The sequence below is a fragment of the Chironomus tepperi genome, unplaced genomic scaffold, assembly GCF_022539635.2.
Source record: "Chironomus tepperi strain 1889 unplaced genomic scaffold, CSIRO-AGI_Ctep_v1 contig_223, whole genome shotgun sequence".
NCBI classification, from domain to species: Eukaryota; Metazoa; Arthropoda; class Insecta; order Diptera; family Chironomidae; genus Chironomus; species Chironomus tepperi.
The window spans coordinates 820,130-836,797 of NW_027226345.1; the positions used below are offsets into that span (position 1 = coordinate 820,130).

Here is a 16,668-nt window from a genome sequence, read left to right on the forward strand (position 1 = left end):
GCCCAAGTCGATAGCAATAAATTCATGAACCATGGATATTGAGACATACATTCTACTGATTTTCTACCTAGACATGCAGTCCAATTAGTATAAAGCAGCAACAGGTGGCAGGAATAGAATGTTGAATGTGACAGTTTTTCCAATAAGACTATGGAGACTTGCCATTAGAATCCAATGTTTTCTTCATGATGCTTGGCATACAAGCGACTTAATGATCAAAATCCAGATCCAAACAGCACAACGTACTCAATAGGGTACAGCTACGTGACCATACTAACGGTAAGTAGCAAAATTGTCCAGACGGCATCATGACGGGTGGTTTCGACCTATTTTCACGACAAATAATGCAGTTTGCAGCATCATAACACTCGGGAGAATAAATGCATGTAACAGAATGAGAATCATGACCTATTAAGCTTCATGACCTATTCAATAAATTTCTGGTTATCAAACTTTAATAATAATTTGAAATATTAATCATATCCTGCCCATTCACCGTAAATAGAATTTTTTGTTCTGTATAATGTAGATAAATGGATTGTTTGGTTATTAATTAATTAAAACTAATAATGATACAGTCAATTCATTGATTTTCATGGCAGTTAAACAATAGCAAGGAAATCCACTAATTCACAATAATATCGACATGTGTACGTGTAATGGCAAACGAACTAGCTGAAAATGAAGCTTTATGCATTTAATATTAAACAGACATAAAAAATATAATTAATTAGTAAGTAGTGGTATATTTAAGCATACAGATATACTTTTTTTTCATTGTCATGACATAAAATTTAGCATCTCAAATATTATGTTCCATACATCTATAGATAGATTCATCTCTTATAATTTAATATATTCTCTTTTCTTCTTAAATTTTTTTTTTCATCTTTTTTTTAAAAATGCATAAGACATTTGTTGATTTCCTTGTAGAGTTTTAAAAGTACATTAATTAAATTTCCTCAGTTGCTTTATTAAAGTAAATGTTTCAGAATCGAAATGTAAGAAGGGGATCGTTCACAAATGATGTCTATCATAGAATGTCCCTGTCCATCATCGCCTTTGACATAAAATTCGATGTCATTTACATAGGCTTTTAGTCCCTAGTCCCTTGAAAAATTTCTGTATTCAAAATAGCTTTTAAATAGCCTTCAAAAAAGAAAGCTCGATGTTTAATTAATTTAACGTCTTTCAAAATTTCAAATTTCTAACGACTTTCAAAAGTTCAAATTTTTGACGGTTTTAAAAAATTCAAATTTTTAGCGACTTTCAAAAGTTCAAATTCTTAAAATCTGAATTTTCTTCAAAATTTTGCCGGTTTTACAAAAATGACTGCCATAAAACCCGCATATGTACAGAAAAAATCCCTAAAATTTGTCACAAAGCTCGAGATACTACCCTCATCCCATGTTACCCTTAAATGTTAAATATCATTAATGAACGATCCCAATTTGTTATATGAAATAAGTTACTCTCCTTTTTTGATAAGTTAATTCCCATCCATCCTTCCAATATTTTTATTAAAAATTCCCTCAATTAGATTCCGTCTTTTTAATGAGCTCTCGGTAAAAGGTACTAAATATATTAAATGTATATAGACTTTTTTATAGAAATTTAATACTAAATATAGTTCCAATTTCGTTATTATATTATCTTTAATTATTATATTAGACCAATGATTTGTCGACAATTAGTTACTCTTATTATTTCTTATTAATTTCATTTAGTTAGACATTTTTTTTTCTTTAATTTAGTTTAGTTTACTTCCTCCGACCCCAATTTCGTCTTGTTTCTTTTGTTATGTTTTTTATTATGTTTTTTTTTGCTTCAATAGAAAAATGAATACCTATTCAGTTTCAAAAAATCAGTGCAAAAGTGTGTATTAAATATTATAATTATTGAGTTATTATTGGATGCCATCTTGATATAGGCTTTCTAGGATTGTGCATCATTTCTTTCCAATGATCTCTCCCTAATGTGTCATCTTTTCCAATACTGTCGTCCAGGCCTATTCCACAACTACCTACTGCGTCCTGTTCATTGTTTCCATTCTCCAGTATGTAAATCTGCAATTTTATGAAAATATTTTGAATTAACGGTTTTCTAAGATTTGAATCTTAACGGTTTTCAAAAATTTGAATTTTAACAGTTTTCAAAAATTTGAATTTAACGGTTTCCAAAATTTCAAATTACAACTGCTTTCAAAAATTCAAATATTAACGGTTTTCTAAAAAAAATTATTTTGCAGCTTTAAAAATTCTAAATCATCCACAAATTACTATAAAATTGAGCAAATTTAAATATCGACCATGAAATCACGAAAACCGCTCCAAAACAAAATAAATTAATCTCAAATTCGTTGAAGCTTAAAGCACACAAAAGCCCCTCAAATCAAAAAGCCATTTAACTCACTTCAAGTCCAGAATTATTGAAATTCGACGATGGTAAATTAAATGTAAACGCCTCATTCCAAATATGCTCATTATAAGACTTCTTGGAAAATTCAGTTTTCTTTTTCTTCACTCGTTTTCCGTTTTGAATAAGGTAAATCTGAGAAATAAATAAAAAGTTTTGGCAGCGATTAATATTTTTTTTTTGTGATTATTGATGTGAGGGAGGTCAAGGAACCACACATACTCGCACAAAAAGTTCATCATATTCCAAATTTTTCGCTCTAATAACGACGAGTGTAAGTCTTGCAGCTTGTGGAAGATAATTTAAGCTTATTAAAAGCTCCGGACGATCAATTGCTTGTCGTTTAACTTTAATAATATCGCCCCATATTTCATTAGATTTCGATAAATCCATGTCTGCTAAATTTATCTTTAATTCTCCTGATATGTCATTTGATTTATCTGCATCGAGGACCTGTAAATAAATGAGAATGAAGAATGAATGGATTATAAATGATGCATATGGAATGTGAAATGAGAAATGAACGTACTAGTAATATTAATTCCGTTTCGGTTAGTTGAAGTTGGTCACGTGAGATAGGAAATTTAAAGTGTTGATTAAAGTATGGATTTGTCTCAAATCGAAAGATACTTGTGTCCCTTTTTCGCTGATCAATTTCCGGCTTAATCTCTAAACGTACGTACACCTCTCGAAATCCATTCTCATCCGATGGACACAAATTATGAGCTTCAATTAGATGAACAGCAAGATCACTACATTTTGAGTCATATGTAACACGTAAATGAAGTTTTCCAACACAAATACTGTTCTCCGGAGCATTATACATTATTGGACCGACTTGTCGTGTGTAAAGATCTAGTTGTAAAGCACCTAATGGACTGTAAAAATGAATATTTAAAAAGTGATTTAATATACATATATATATGACAGCCAACCAGCAACATATATGTATATCCTTTTTTTACAAGTATGTTGCAGGCATAATGTGAGCACATGAAATGTGATCGTTAAAAACAAATTAAATTTTCATATATTCGCAAAATGCGAATATACACAACAGACACATACCTAGGTGGAGCAGGATTATTAGAACTACATGGATCATTTCGCGGTTGAAGAAGTAATGGAGGGCGATTAATTTTGGGCGATGAGCATGATTGAAATAGCGCTGATGGTGAGAATAAATTTGCTTGAGACGGACTCGATACTTTTAGTTTCTCATGTTCTGCGCTTGACGGCGACATCGAACGTGCATCTAAACTTAAGCATCTTAAATCTCTCATCGGGCTAGGTGAGCGAGAATACTATGGGGTTTTTTGTATTTGGAATGTAGATGAAGAATAAGTTTGTATTGGAATGTTGAGGGAAAAAAATGTAATGACTTACAATGAATTTTCCATCTTCTTGTAAAGAAGTATGATGACCTCGAGCATCAGAAAATCGAATTTGTGGGGATGAACCTCTTGTCTAATAAATAAGAGATGTAGAATTACCATTTCTTGTTAGTAAAAGTTGTCAATTTGGGAAATTTTGGCAAAAGCTTTGAAATCTTCTAAATTTGGATTTCAAATGAGTTTAATGACAGTCTTTGAGTCATAAAATATAAGTTGATCTATAGTTTTCTATGAGGAAAACTATTTTTATACTTAAATTCACCAAAAACCAAATTTCCACAAATTGTAAACAAAGATTTAAGTTTGAACTTTTCAAAAAGCTTTGTCCAAAAAGCTCTAAAAATTTTCAAAAGTTCAGTCAAAAAAGCTTTCAAAAGCTTTGTTCAATGTAAGACACAATGCATACTTGTAAATTTTCGACGCTACTCTCACTAGAAATACTGGATGTTCGCGCTAAATGTCGAGGTGGGAATGACTTGCTTTGATGTTGAAGTACGATTGATGGAGATGGAGATGATGACAGGGGAGATCCTTTTCCATAAGGTTCCTTTAATGTACACACATATAAGTTCAATGATTCACATTTTGGAATTAAATGTATTAAAAATTTACCTCAAATGACGAACTTGCTGATTTCGATGCATCCTTAGAATTATCCTTTTGAATTGATATCGCAGACGGAGATCCATCATCAGAAGACGTATTCGTTGGCGATTCATTGTTTAAGTCAGCAGCACGTTTCACTTTTTCTCGAGCAATCTTTGACCATGAATCAAGTCGATGTGCAAACCATGCAGCACCATGAGCGCTCATTTCCATTAAATTTCACTCGACCCCAACCAAACCAAAAAAAAAAGAACGAAAACTGCTAAATTTTCACTGTCGAGCAAAATTAAAAATTCACAAACTTTTTGGACATAAAAATTAAATTTAGTGTTCCTTTATGTCTCTTAACTTCCAAAAAATCTACGTAGTAAACTCATCTATTCATAAGAAAATATTTGATTTTATTTTTTTCCATTCAATTGATTCCGTAAGATTGAGGATTTCTTTTTTTTATATATACTTTATTTGTGTGTGATGAGAAGCAACAGTTTAGTAAAAAAAAATGCGAATCCTCTCATAAGAAGAAAAAAAAATTTTATCTCTTCACTCATGCGTTTTTCAGCTAAAAATCCTTGAATTTTGATTCAGAAAAGGAAAGAAAAAAATGTTTATGGTTTCTCTAAAATTGCACCATTTTTTTTGTTCCTTTTTGATCATCCACAGACTAGAATTTTAGAATATTCAAATCACTTTTAATTCCATTCAAAAGCTCGAAATTGTCGGACCTAAAGTCGTCTTATAATTCTCATTAAAAACACAAGATTCTAAAATTTTTTATTCAAACAGGTGTTGTTTTATTGAAAAAGTAACGAAAAAACGAATTATGACTTCTGCGCAGTACACAAAAGTTGTAAAAAGTTCAGTGTTGGACGAAGTTTCTCTCTTTCTTTTTTTTTGCAATTCTACATAAGAACATACAGACGTTGTCCATGATACAAAAAAAAAATAATAATAAAACCATCGTGTGTATTTTTCACATAAATAGATTGTCAAACTTACTCTCTCATTTCGTTCATTACTAACTCTCATTTCTCTTACTTTCTTGTAAGTTCTTTCCATTAAAATTTTTTTTTTATTTATTTATTGTTGGCATTGCTCTGAATCACTAAAGTGAATTGTCTCAGATTATTCAACTCTTTTACTGTGTATGATTTACTGTGGGAATTGTGGATTTGATTGCATTTGATTATCTCAGAATTCCCTGACTTTGAATATTTGATTTTCAATTTTAAATTCCAAAAATGCAACTTGAGTTGATTGATTCAAATTTAGATTCTAGTCTTAAGTTCCAGTTCAAATTCAAGCATAGATTATGCTTGCATGGTGCAGAAGGATCACTCCGGTACCTAAAAGCGGTCTCTTTGCCTGTTAGGAACTAAAAATTAAATTTTCAAAAGTAATTCTTGAATCAAAATTTAATCTTAAGATTTAAATCCTAGGATTAAAAATTAAATCCTAAGATTAATTTTAAACTTCTCAAATTCTAATCTGCATTCCCAAATCCACAAAAGATTCATCATAAAAATGTAACAGCACATAACGAGATTTCCATCATGAGATCTTTACAATTATCCTTAACTTCAATAATATTCAACATTTGCTGTCATTCTTAGAGATTCAATATAATCCACTTTAGTGATCCACAGCCTATACCAATGTGTATCATAAACAAATCATAATCATTGCCTTATTACTTCCTTTTTGATATGAGTTCTGCTTATTTTGTTTTCATTGATTTGGACAACGCCTTATTAACATTCAAAAATATTCTATAGAGCCTAAATCTACATACTGATTCACAAATATGCAACTACAAATATTTAATTACTTTTTTTTGTGTTACTTTAACTAACAGTTTTGTGTTACTTATTACTTTTTTTTCATATCAAATTGAATTTCAAATTGGAATGATATAACATCGTTATCATTAATTTTTATTTGTTTTTATAATAATCTGATCATTTATTGGATGAGGGGATATGTCCTAATATATTCTGCTTATCTCTAGACATTATCATTTATGTTATAATCAGTAAAGAGGCAAGCTTTGCAAAATGTTTATAGCAATTTCATTGTGAAATAACTCTTTAAAGAAGGAGATTAAATAGGATATGGGGATTTGTTCATAAATGACGTCTACCGGGGGAAATGTGGTTTTAGGATCACATCACACATCTCTCTAAGCAACATGAACAATACGACAAAAGTATGTTGCAGAGACAGTGTCGTGACGATTTGATGCTAGTTTCATGCTAATTCCGTCTTTATACCAATTTGTTACCGCCTTGGTGCTGGATTATTTTGAATTTGTGCTTTTCAGGATTTATTTTGTGTTTAGTCTGAAATAGCTTTAGATCAGCTCAATCAAATTAATTTTAGTGGTCAATCAAATGTTACGTAAAGCTACGAGCGGTCAAATTCATAATCGCGATTTATGGCTTTACGTAACGTTCAAACGACTCCTTATGACATCCAAAATTCACATTATACACAAACAACTATGAGTTTGTATACATTAGCCGGTCAAAGTCAACTCGACTTCGTAAATAATTAAAGTCGACTTCGATCTCTTAAAATCATAGACGTCACATATGAACAGACCCGCCAAAAAGGGATTACATCAAATTAACAATTAAAAATACTTCATTATCCATATACAATACAATATTAATGTATGACAAGCAAGGGGTGGAATATTAAACTTATTCATAAATTCATCATAGCCATTCAAAAATGTAAATGAACAGACGTGATAATCAAGCAATAAAGCTGCTATAAATCAGGAAAGCGTGTCTCGTCCAGAGTGTAATTGTCGGGTATGTCGAAAAGCTCTTCGGGTATGTTATTGCGAAACTCAAAGTCTTGAAATGTTATCTTAGCTGATACGGTCGGAATAATTGGAATATGTACAGATATTGGGAATCCTTTTTTAGGTAATTTTAGGGATATAAAATCTCTTAATTTTGAAAAATGTTTCAATGGCGCAATCACTTCAAATACATTCAATAGTGTATCTAAACTTAATGGAAAATCCGAACACATAGCCACGGTTGCTTTTAACTGCTTCTGTGACCTTTTAAATACCAATTCTCTTCCCAATGCAGGATAATTTCCTATTTCTGAATTTATGTACTCTTCAAATGTTATGGCTTTTGCTGGCGGTGGTTTTAATGACATTCGTCGTGGGATCTTTATTATTGTCGTCATTATCGTTCGTGGTTGTCGTTGTTGGTTTATGAGACAAAAAAATGTGTATTTTTATGTAAATAAAGAAGAAAAGAAAAAACAAAAGCATAAAGAATAAATGTAAATAAATAAAGCATTATAATCCTTTTTAATATTTTCTCACCTCCACATTTGGATCGATAACTTGTGATTTCGTCAACGATTCCACAATGCTTGTTTTATTCTTTTGTAGATCGTCTCGATTTAAATGTTCTCGTCGTTTACGTTGCTCTAATGTTAATCCATTTACATGGTATAAATCACATTTGTATTGACCAGCAATTGTTTCTTTCTTATCTTCACGGAAAAACCATCCAGTCTTAACTTGTGTAAATGAGACATTCTTTGTTGAAAAATTTGCCGTAACTATATCTGACATCATTAATATATCAATTTCGTCTTGAATTTCAGCTTCACTTTCCTGAGTTCTAACATACTGATAAACTTTTGCCTCATTATCGAGTGCCGTTATCATTGTTTCGTTGTCTCCACAAAAAAGAAATGAAATGTTGCCACGCTCCCACTTCATTTCATTAAAATCTATAAGTGTAGAATCGAGGCGTATTTTTGAACCCAATTTATATATTTTACACACATCATTCGGCAATATCTTTGATATTAAAGGTACCCAACTACTACTCAACCGCAACCATGGCACATAAAAAAATATAAAAGAGAAAAAGAGAGTAAATATCGGTTAGATAATATGATATGCAAAAAAAAATATTATGCAAACCAGTTAGTTATACCTGAATTCCCATTTCAATTCCATATAAAAGTCGTTAATTTGTGTGAGCGCGGTTTTTAGCGACTCTTTTCGCTTTGATAACGACTTTCGTGTTTGTTCCTTTAATTTCTTTAAAATTACTTCAATCATTTGACGGTTTCCGAAGGATATTGCTTCACTAAGCGGCGTCCAGCCATTGCAGTTCTTAATATTAACTGTAGCATTATGTTTTAATAGGATACAGACACATTCTACAAAACAGCATAAAAAAAGTGGAAAGAAAGAAGCCTCATTAAAATTTAATCAGGAATACACAAACTGGATTATGTTTGTTTGCTTAGTTACCTATTCGTCCAGTAGCTGTTGCAAGATATAAAGCTGTATTTCCATGCTTATCCTATATAAATAATGAAAACATAAAACTTTTTTGCTCCAATTTTATGTCATGAAAATGTTTCGAAACTTACCTTTTTATCAATGATTTCCTTGTTATTCTTAAGTATCTGAGTTAGTTTCTTTAAATCATTGTTAAAAACACTCCTGTGAAGCTCAAATTCTTCAACTTCTTTCGAGTTATCATCCATAATTGTAAATTTTCATATTAAATTCAATTTAAAACATTTCACAGCACAGGTCAGATTAAAAAATCCACAGAGAAATACTTGAGAAATAGTGAATTACGAAATTCGAACTGAATTGGTGCACTGCTATATTCTCCAAGCAGCTTAAATCACCCAAAAAACTTGGTCACTTTTTAGCATTTTTACACGCTTTTTTTTTTTTTTTTTCACAGCAACCAGTTTAGAAATCTGCATAAAATTTGAATTTTAAATGAAAGTTACTTTTAAGAATCGAAAAAGTTGTGAAAAGTATAGCACTGATTGGCTGCATAGAGATAAATGTAAATGAATTATATGAATAGAATGTTTTATTTAATTTTTTTTAGTTTTCTAGCTTACTGAGGAAGTTTTACTAATTTTTCAAAAATTCCAAAAATCACAACGACATTCAAAAATTTGAATTTGAACTTTGAATTTTTGGATCAAAAAAATTTTGAAAAATTTCTGACCGTTATTTTGTTATTCACTTTCTTACCATTTTTTACATGCATCACTTCCAACATTTAACATTATCTGCCAGCTATGATCATTTGTAACAATGTCACGAGCTTAAGAGTTGCACAAAAAGAAGAAATATAATATTAAATGTCTCAACTCTCACGTACACAATAAGTCACATGCAAAACGACATAAAACTTAACAACAAAAAATTATGGAGCACAAGCAATTAAAATCGCATTTCTCATCTTCGCAGACGATGGTTCTGAAAAGTTTCACTATAATCTACATACATTAATTAAAAACACAAAACACACTGATTAACATGTCAGTCAGTAAAAAAGTCAATTAATTTTTATTTTTGATCATTTTCTGTATCATTTCTTTATCATAGTCCATGAATTTTTGTAGTCGAGTTCCTTTTGGATATTCGGTTGGATATTTTCGTAGCTGAAAAATTAGAAAAATGGCATAAAGCTGTAATTAAGCAGAACTGCAATGATGCGAACTTTTGTGGTGTAAATGAACCTGATGGGGGTCCACGATTTGAATAATTTCAGTTTTTGACAATTTGATAAAATTCAAATTTTTTTCATAACGGAAATTTTGAAGACAAAATGTGAATAGTTGGACTAAATATGGCATTAATTCAAATCGTGGACCACCCAGTGATTGAATAAAATGTGAAACTTTTCTTGACTTTACTTACTTTTACCATTTATCATCTTATTTTGTGAATTGTGTAATGTGTGAATTTTGTGATTATGTTTTATGTTGTGTAAGACTCCCAATAATGACATCATGTGAATTTATTAAAGATTAAATCTCATTTCTTTATTTTTAATTAATGCCTTATTTTTTTAGTATGAATTTTTTACAAAAATGTTGTGAATTTAAGCTTTTATGTGCATAAGCTATGAGACCATTTCAAGCCACCACCAATATAATTGAGTGCAACCATGAGTGTAATTAATTAATAAAGTTCATAATTGTAAAGAAAATAGAAACAAAGAGTTTATAAGTATTAAGAAATCAGTAGATGAATAAATTGGTTAAAAAGAGAAACTTAATATGTTAATTAATGGAAGAAGGAAGAAAATTTTTTTCAGCGAAAAATTAGAAAATATCATTTCCGTATTTATAAAATGATATATTCGAGATTTCTATTCTACTTAACGATTTGGAAAGATTTTTTTGATTTAAAACACAATTTCTAAAGGAACTAGAAAGATTTTCTAATTTAATTTAATTTTTTAAAAAAATATTTAAGGCTGAGGATCGGTGCTGCTAAAATTGAAGATTTTAGATGATTTGTATGCTTGTTTAAGGATTGCGCTGGAAAATATGTCAATTTAAATTTTAAAAAATTACGGTAAAATTTAAAATTTAGGTAATCCGACGGTTTAAATTTTTAATCCGAACACCAACAATTTAATCTCAGGATTTATTTTGAATCCTCAGTGTTTTAAATATTATTTCTAAATTTCTAATTAATTAATGAATTAATTTAGGAACTAGTCAGTTAATCAGTTAAACTATTAATTCTTGAACTGTTGTGGAGATTGGAATTAAATGTAGTTTTCATTTACTGGTATCAAATCTAACAAATTAAAATCAACCAAATGGGTTTAAGTTAATCCGATGGATTTAAAATAAATCTAAGCTTTAGAATCTTTAGTAGTGATCGAAGCAGAAGACTGGACTCCATGCAAAATTCGAGTCGATTTCACGCTCTGATCTTGGTACAGTAAATTGAAAAATCAACAGTCACTTAATCATCCAAACATATTAGCATCCAAATTATCCAAAATTAGCACATAATCAATATTAATAGAACCGATTCTCGGCATGATAAATAAACACAGACGAAAAATAGGAAGAAGAACTAAAACTGTTTCTAATTCTAAAGAAACAAAGTAAAGATGCCAAAAATTTTGGGTCATGCAGTGTAATTACTAAAATGAATATAGAGACTGGCTGACTGCACAAAGTTGGAATAAAGTAATTTATTATCTAGGTGAATGTCTTGAATTAAAGTGATCTCGAATTTCTTTTATGAACATTTATTCATCTAAACTCTCTTTAACTGTATTTGGCGTAACGTTTCTGTGAAAGATATCAAATGATTTGACATGTTATCAATATTATGTAATTATAAAGCAGATGCAGCATAATGTGAAAAAAATATAAATAAATTCAGTAAATAAGCATAAAAAAAATTGAATTAAATTGCACGGCTGTTATTTAATTACAATTCGGTTACTGCAATTTAATGGAGTTTCATGTGAATAGACTTACCATAATTCGGTATTTCTCCTTGCATGCGAAATCTGTCTCATCAACGTCCTGGTAACAATCGTGTCGACTGTCTTTAGGTACGCCATTGCCCTCATGTTCGCACAATTTACTGATTGGATGAGCTCTAAAAGAAGCAAAATGAATTCATTCACTCAAGGACATTAATGACGAAAATGGAAGTTGTATGCCTACTTAACAATCATCTTGTCAATTGAAACTTGGTGTTTCGAGTTTGATGTTGGACAGTAGAAAATGTCTGGATTTTTCTGCAAATGCAAATATTGGATATTATTGCGAAATTTTTAACAACAATTTTAGACGCCGTACCTTGTCGTATATAATCATTTTCCTCAACATGTCTTTGTCCTTGATTTTTGGAAGTTTATCTTTTGCGAGCGTCGTCGCGCAAAGAATGCAAAGAATGACTAAGAGTTTCATGTCTCTAAAATAAGAAACAATTTAAGGAACAGATATTTTTACATAACATATTGACAATTAAGCCTATAAATAGATTTAAAATTCATTCCGCGCATTATTCAAATCAGCATTGAATCACACACACACACATTGAAAAAAAATTAATAAAATTTTATTCTTATTTGGTCAAGAATGTCTCCCACAACTTCCCAATACACTGATACACAAAGATGATCAAACACCCCAGATTTGCAGAAAATAGAAGTGATTCACATTTGTCCATTACAGTTATGCAAAAATGAATCGTGGGTGAGTCTCTTTAGAAGATTAATTAAAGTAAAAAATAGCTCGACAGCAAAACAACTTTCAAAAATTAATTTATTAAATCATACAGCAACTTATGGAATATACAATGAAATATTAAAACTTAAGGTCGCACTTCTGTTGCTTCGAAATTGAATAGCTATGCTAAAGATTACCACATTAACCAAATGATTTATAGAATCTTAACACGATATGCTTGATTTAAACGATTTCTAATGTTAATAAAAATTAATGCAAATAATATTTTTTTAAATAAATTACATTTTACAATAAAAAATAAGGTGTTGTCTCAGGTACGATTAAGAAAAGACTAAAGTATAAGGTGTAGAAACTGTGAGACTGTGAACAACAATCAACACTTGTGAGATCATTTGACTGTTTCGTTGTATTTGTGTTAAACTCTCAAAAGCTCTTGACTTGCTCTTAACAAAGCTCTCAGCAAAAGCAGCAAAATTTCGTGGCTGAGGTGAAATAGCGCATTTTTGACTGATTGTCAACATGATTTTTTGTTCCTATCATGACTCTCAACCGTATTTTTTCAAACAAATTCATCAAGTTCAAATTTTGAACTTTAAATTGAACTTCAATTTTCAATATTATTGCCGGCGATTTTTCAAATTAAAAATTTCCGTTGACTCTTTTTGACCTTGAAACTTAATTTTCAACAAAATTCATACAGGTTGTACAATTTCCTTGATAAATCTATATCATTTTCAACAAATAACAGCAAGAATGATAATTACCAATAAATAAGCTCCACAACACAAAAAAAAACTGTCAAAAAAATAACCGTCATCTAAATTTCAAATCCCTTCCCAACCATTATTTATTTTTTTCGCGAAAAAAATCATCAGTGTTTAAAAAAATTAATATTGTCGTGAAATACAGTTTAATTAGGTGAAATAACAATCAAAATGGATCTTTTAACTGTGCCTTTAAAGAAGCCAAGTGAAGTGGATTTGGTAAAACCCCTTAAGAATCTATTACAGAGCACAAATGTCAAACCAGCAGATAGTTCGCAAATGGAAAAAATAAATTCCTTAAACAAACAGAGAAATCATGCAGTTTTCAAGGTATTCGAGAAAAATGAAGCCGCTCTAGAAGCCATTTATGCGTAAGTACAGAATTTCATGTTAAATCAAGTTGATGTCAACTTTTCTCATACGTATTAGATGAGTCACTATTTGTTCGCTTATTCACAATCTTCTTTGTTGTTGTTTCTTATTATTACACCACACACATTACTCTTATTTTTCAGATATTATGATCAATTAAACGCTTTGGAAGTTAAAATTCCTGTTCATGAGTTTCAAGTTCCATTCAAATACAAAGATGCATTTGATAAGGGATCGATTTTTGGGGGAAAAGCAAGTTTAAGTAAGCATAGAACGACATAGAACATTAATCAAATAACAAATATTTATATTATGATATGTTTGTCTATTTCACAGCCTTATCATCACTTGCGTTTGAAAAGGTCTGCGTTCTCTTCAATATTGCCGCTCTTCAGAGCTGTGTTGCTGCATCTCAATGCTTTGAAAGTGATGAAGGTCTTAAGACAGCTGCAAAGCTGTTCCAACAATCAGCTGGAATTTTCTCACACTTAAAATCAGCTGCACCAGCATTAGGACAAGAACCAACACCTGATTTATCACCTGACACACTTCATGTTTTATCAATTTTAATGTTAGCTCAGGCACAAGAAGTATGTTTACTCAAAGCGATCAAAGATGGAATGAAGGATCAAATTATAGCAAAATTGGCATGTCAAAATGACGAAATGTATGCTGACGTATTAAAGACAATGCAAAAGGACTCAATTAGATCATTATGGGATAAAGAATGGATACAAGTTGTTTGTGGAAAGCAAGCAGGAATTCATGCTATTACTTTATTATATCAATCAAATGTATTTAATGCTTCAAAGAAAATTGGTCAGCAAATCGCTGCATTACAAAAAGCAATAGATCTATTTAAGACAGCACAAAGTCGCGCTGGAAAACCAGTTTATGAGGAATATAATAAGAAAGCGCAACTAAAGCTTGTAGAAGCTAAAAAAGAAAATGATTTTATCTATAATGCCATGATTCCGGATCCTTCAACATTGGAATCCTCTGGAAAGTTTCAGTTAGCAAAAGCAATTCCAATTACTGTACCAATGAGTACCAATTTCAAGGATTTGTTTAGTGATTTGATTCCTGTTGCTTTACAACATGCCATTCACAATTGTGATGCACAAAAGTCGGAGATTGTTAATGCAGAAATCATGAAGTTAAGAGATGCAACTCAAACATTAAATGGTGTTTTGTCAAGCTTGAATTTACCAGCAGCTATAGAAGTTAACACACCAGGCCAAAGTTTGCCACCATCACTCTTAGAAAAAGCCAATGAAGTTCGCGATAAAGGAGGTGTTCAAAGCATCCAAACACTAATTGATGAACTTCCAGAATCGTTAACAAGGAACAAAGAAATTCTCGATGAAACTGAGAGAATGATGAATGAAGAAAAAGAGTCTGATAATCAACTCCGTAATCAATTTAAAGAGAAATGGACACGTACTCCATCTGATAAGTTAACAGAAGTTTTCAGATCATCGGCAACAAAATATCGCGAAATTATTAATAATGCGATTGTTGCTGATAAAGTTGTTCGACAAAAGTTTGAAACTAACCTTCACGGAATTGAGACGCTTTCAAAACCAGCAAATGAATTGCATAATGTAATTCCGGCACCAAGTGGTGCTGTTTCAAACAGTCCATCAGTAATGAAATTAAGAGCCTTGATGGAATCCGTCGAAACAATGAAGGCTGAACGAGATGTTATTGAATCTGAACTTAAATCTGCAACAGTCGATATGAAAGATCAATTTTTGAATGCATTAGCTCAAGATGGGGCTATAGATCCAGCATTGACAGTCTCACATGTCGGAAAAACACTTGCGCCATTACAAAAACAAGTTGCTGACAGCATTGGACGTCAACAAGCATTAATTCAAGAAATTCAGGATGCACATAATTCATTTACAGCCGAAGTTGGATCTGGCTCGAACAAACGCGATCAACAGTTGTCACAATTGGCATCAGCCTACGATATTTTCACCGAATTGCAACACAATTTGAAAGAGGGTTCAAAGTTTTACTCTGACCTCACACAGCTTTTGATTGTTTTTCAAAATAAGGTTTCTGATTTCTGCTTTGGTAAGCACTAAAATGAAGTGTCTGACTTAGTTAATTTCTTGCTTTCGTGAGCAAACAACTTAAGATTTTCTCGCGTAACAATCTGTAAAGATATGACGAAAGGAAAGCACTAGAATTTTTAGGATTAATCCTCGGATTTAATTGTGAATCCGCGGATTTATTCTTCAATCCTCCTTAAGTTTCAAATATTAATCTAGAAATATTGTATTACAGCACGAAAAACAGAGAAGGAAGAACTTTTGAAAGACTTGACAGCTGAGAGTTCACGTGTTGCTTCTGGTTTCCAACAACCAAATATTCCAAGTCACCACAGCTCTGGTATTAATTAAAATAATTCCAATAAAATATATAATATTCAAATAAAATTTAATTATTCAGGACCTCCACCTCGTCCACCACCAGTTCAAGTCCAAGAACAGCAATCGACAGTGCCTGCTGCTCCACAAGCTGCATCAGCACCAGCACCGTATCCTGTTCAAATGCAAGGAATGCCTCAACCTGTTATGGGATATAATTTCATGCCTCCTATGCCAGCATCATTTAATCCATACGCAACATTACCAGCTGGTGGAATTCCGTATCCTCAAGCATTTAATTTCCCACAGGTTCCCGGTAATTTAGAATATCCTGAATGAAGATGAATCAAGACTGATAAATTTATATCCCAAATAATCACTTAGGTACACAATTTTATGGAACTTATCCTGGAGCTTACTCTCAACAGATTCAACAAGGAAATTATCCATATAATGCACCACCAAATCCAAATAATCCACAAAAACCTTACGGATTTTAAAAGTAAATTTGCAGTTACTTTTCTCAACAAGGAATATTTTTTTATAAACATTATTTAGTGCATTGCACACTGTAATTTTTGAAAGAAATTAATCAACAATCCTATTCATGTTATTCAAAAGTTAAAGAAATTAATAAATTTAATATGCATAATATACCTAGTACTTAGATTTCGTTTCCATGTCTTGTGCTTCAGCAATTAATATCTTATT

The 16,668-nt window shown here is 31.1% G+C and overlaps 4 protein-coding genes across 5 annotated transcripts; 1 reads left to right on the plus strand and 3 right to left on the minus strand.

Moving 5' to 3' along the window:
* Positions 1-748: 748 nt before the first annotated feature.
* On the minus strand, positions 749-5,041 carry Sytbeta (Synaptotagmin beta). The gene is made up of 8 exons (XM_070640930.1): positions 4,422-5,041; positions 4,216-4,356; positions 3,802-3,882; positions 3,484-3,719; positions 2,945-3,293; positions 2,638-2,868; positions 2,413-2,550; positions 749-2,066 (listed from the first exon to the last, which is right to left on the minus strand). Exons 1-8 carry the CDS (start codon positions 4,626-4,628, stop codon positions 1,896-1,898), a joined length of 1,554 nt encoding a protein of 517 aa, XP_070497031.1. The 5' UTR covers positions 4,629-5,041; the 3' UTR covers positions 749-1,895.
* Positions 5,042-5,177: 136 nt separating this feature from the next.
* Positions 5,178-9,122, minus strand: LOC139091012 (ankyrin repeat domain-containing protein 13C). Its single transcript, XM_070640931.1, has 5 exons — positions 8,835-9,122; positions 8,713-8,764; positions 8,390-8,618; positions 7,765-8,275; positions 5,178-7,604 (listed from the first exon to the last, which is right to left on the minus strand). Exons 1-5 carry the CDS (start codon positions 8,949-8,951, stop codon positions 7,188-7,190), a joined length of 1,326 nt encoding a protein of 441 aa, XP_070497032.1. The 5' UTR covers positions 8,952-9,122; the 3' UTR covers positions 5,178-7,187.
* Positions 9,123-9,745: 623 nt separating this feature from the next.
* On the minus strand, positions 9,746-12,815 carry LOC139090981 (uncharacterized). Of its 2 annotated transcripts, XM_070640900.1 has the most exons (6): positions 12,726-12,815; positions 12,051-12,165; positions 11,916-11,989; positions 11,724-11,847; positions 10,135-11,531; positions 9,746-9,875 (listed from the first exon to the last, which is right to left on the minus strand). In XM_070640900.1, exons 2-5 carry the CDS (start codon positions 12,159-12,161, stop codon positions 11,508-11,510), a joined length of 333 nt encoding a protein of 110 aa, XP_070497001.1. In that variant the 5' UTR covers positions 12,162-12,165; positions 12,726-12,815; the 3' UTR covers positions 9,746-9,875; positions 10,135-11,507. The 2 variants fall into 2 exon arrangements, with proteins under 2 accessions (XP_070497001.1, XP_070497000.1); XM_070640899.1 differs by lacking the exon at positions 10,135-11,531.
* Positions 12,816-13,267: 452 nt separating this feature from the next.
* On the plus strand, positions 13,268-16,613 carry ALiX (programmed cell death 6-interacting protein-like protein AliX). Its single transcript, XM_070640913.1, has 6 exons — positions 13,268-13,578; positions 13,723-13,841; positions 13,916-15,661; positions 15,875-15,979; positions 16,040-16,273; positions 16,342-16,613. Exons 1-6 carry the CDS (start codon positions 13,379-13,381, stop codon positions 16,455-16,457), a joined length of 2,520 nt encoding a protein of 839 aa, XP_070497014.1. The 5' UTR covers positions 13,268-13,378; the 3' UTR covers positions 16,458-16,613.
* Positions 16,614-16,668: the final 55 nt, after the last annotated feature.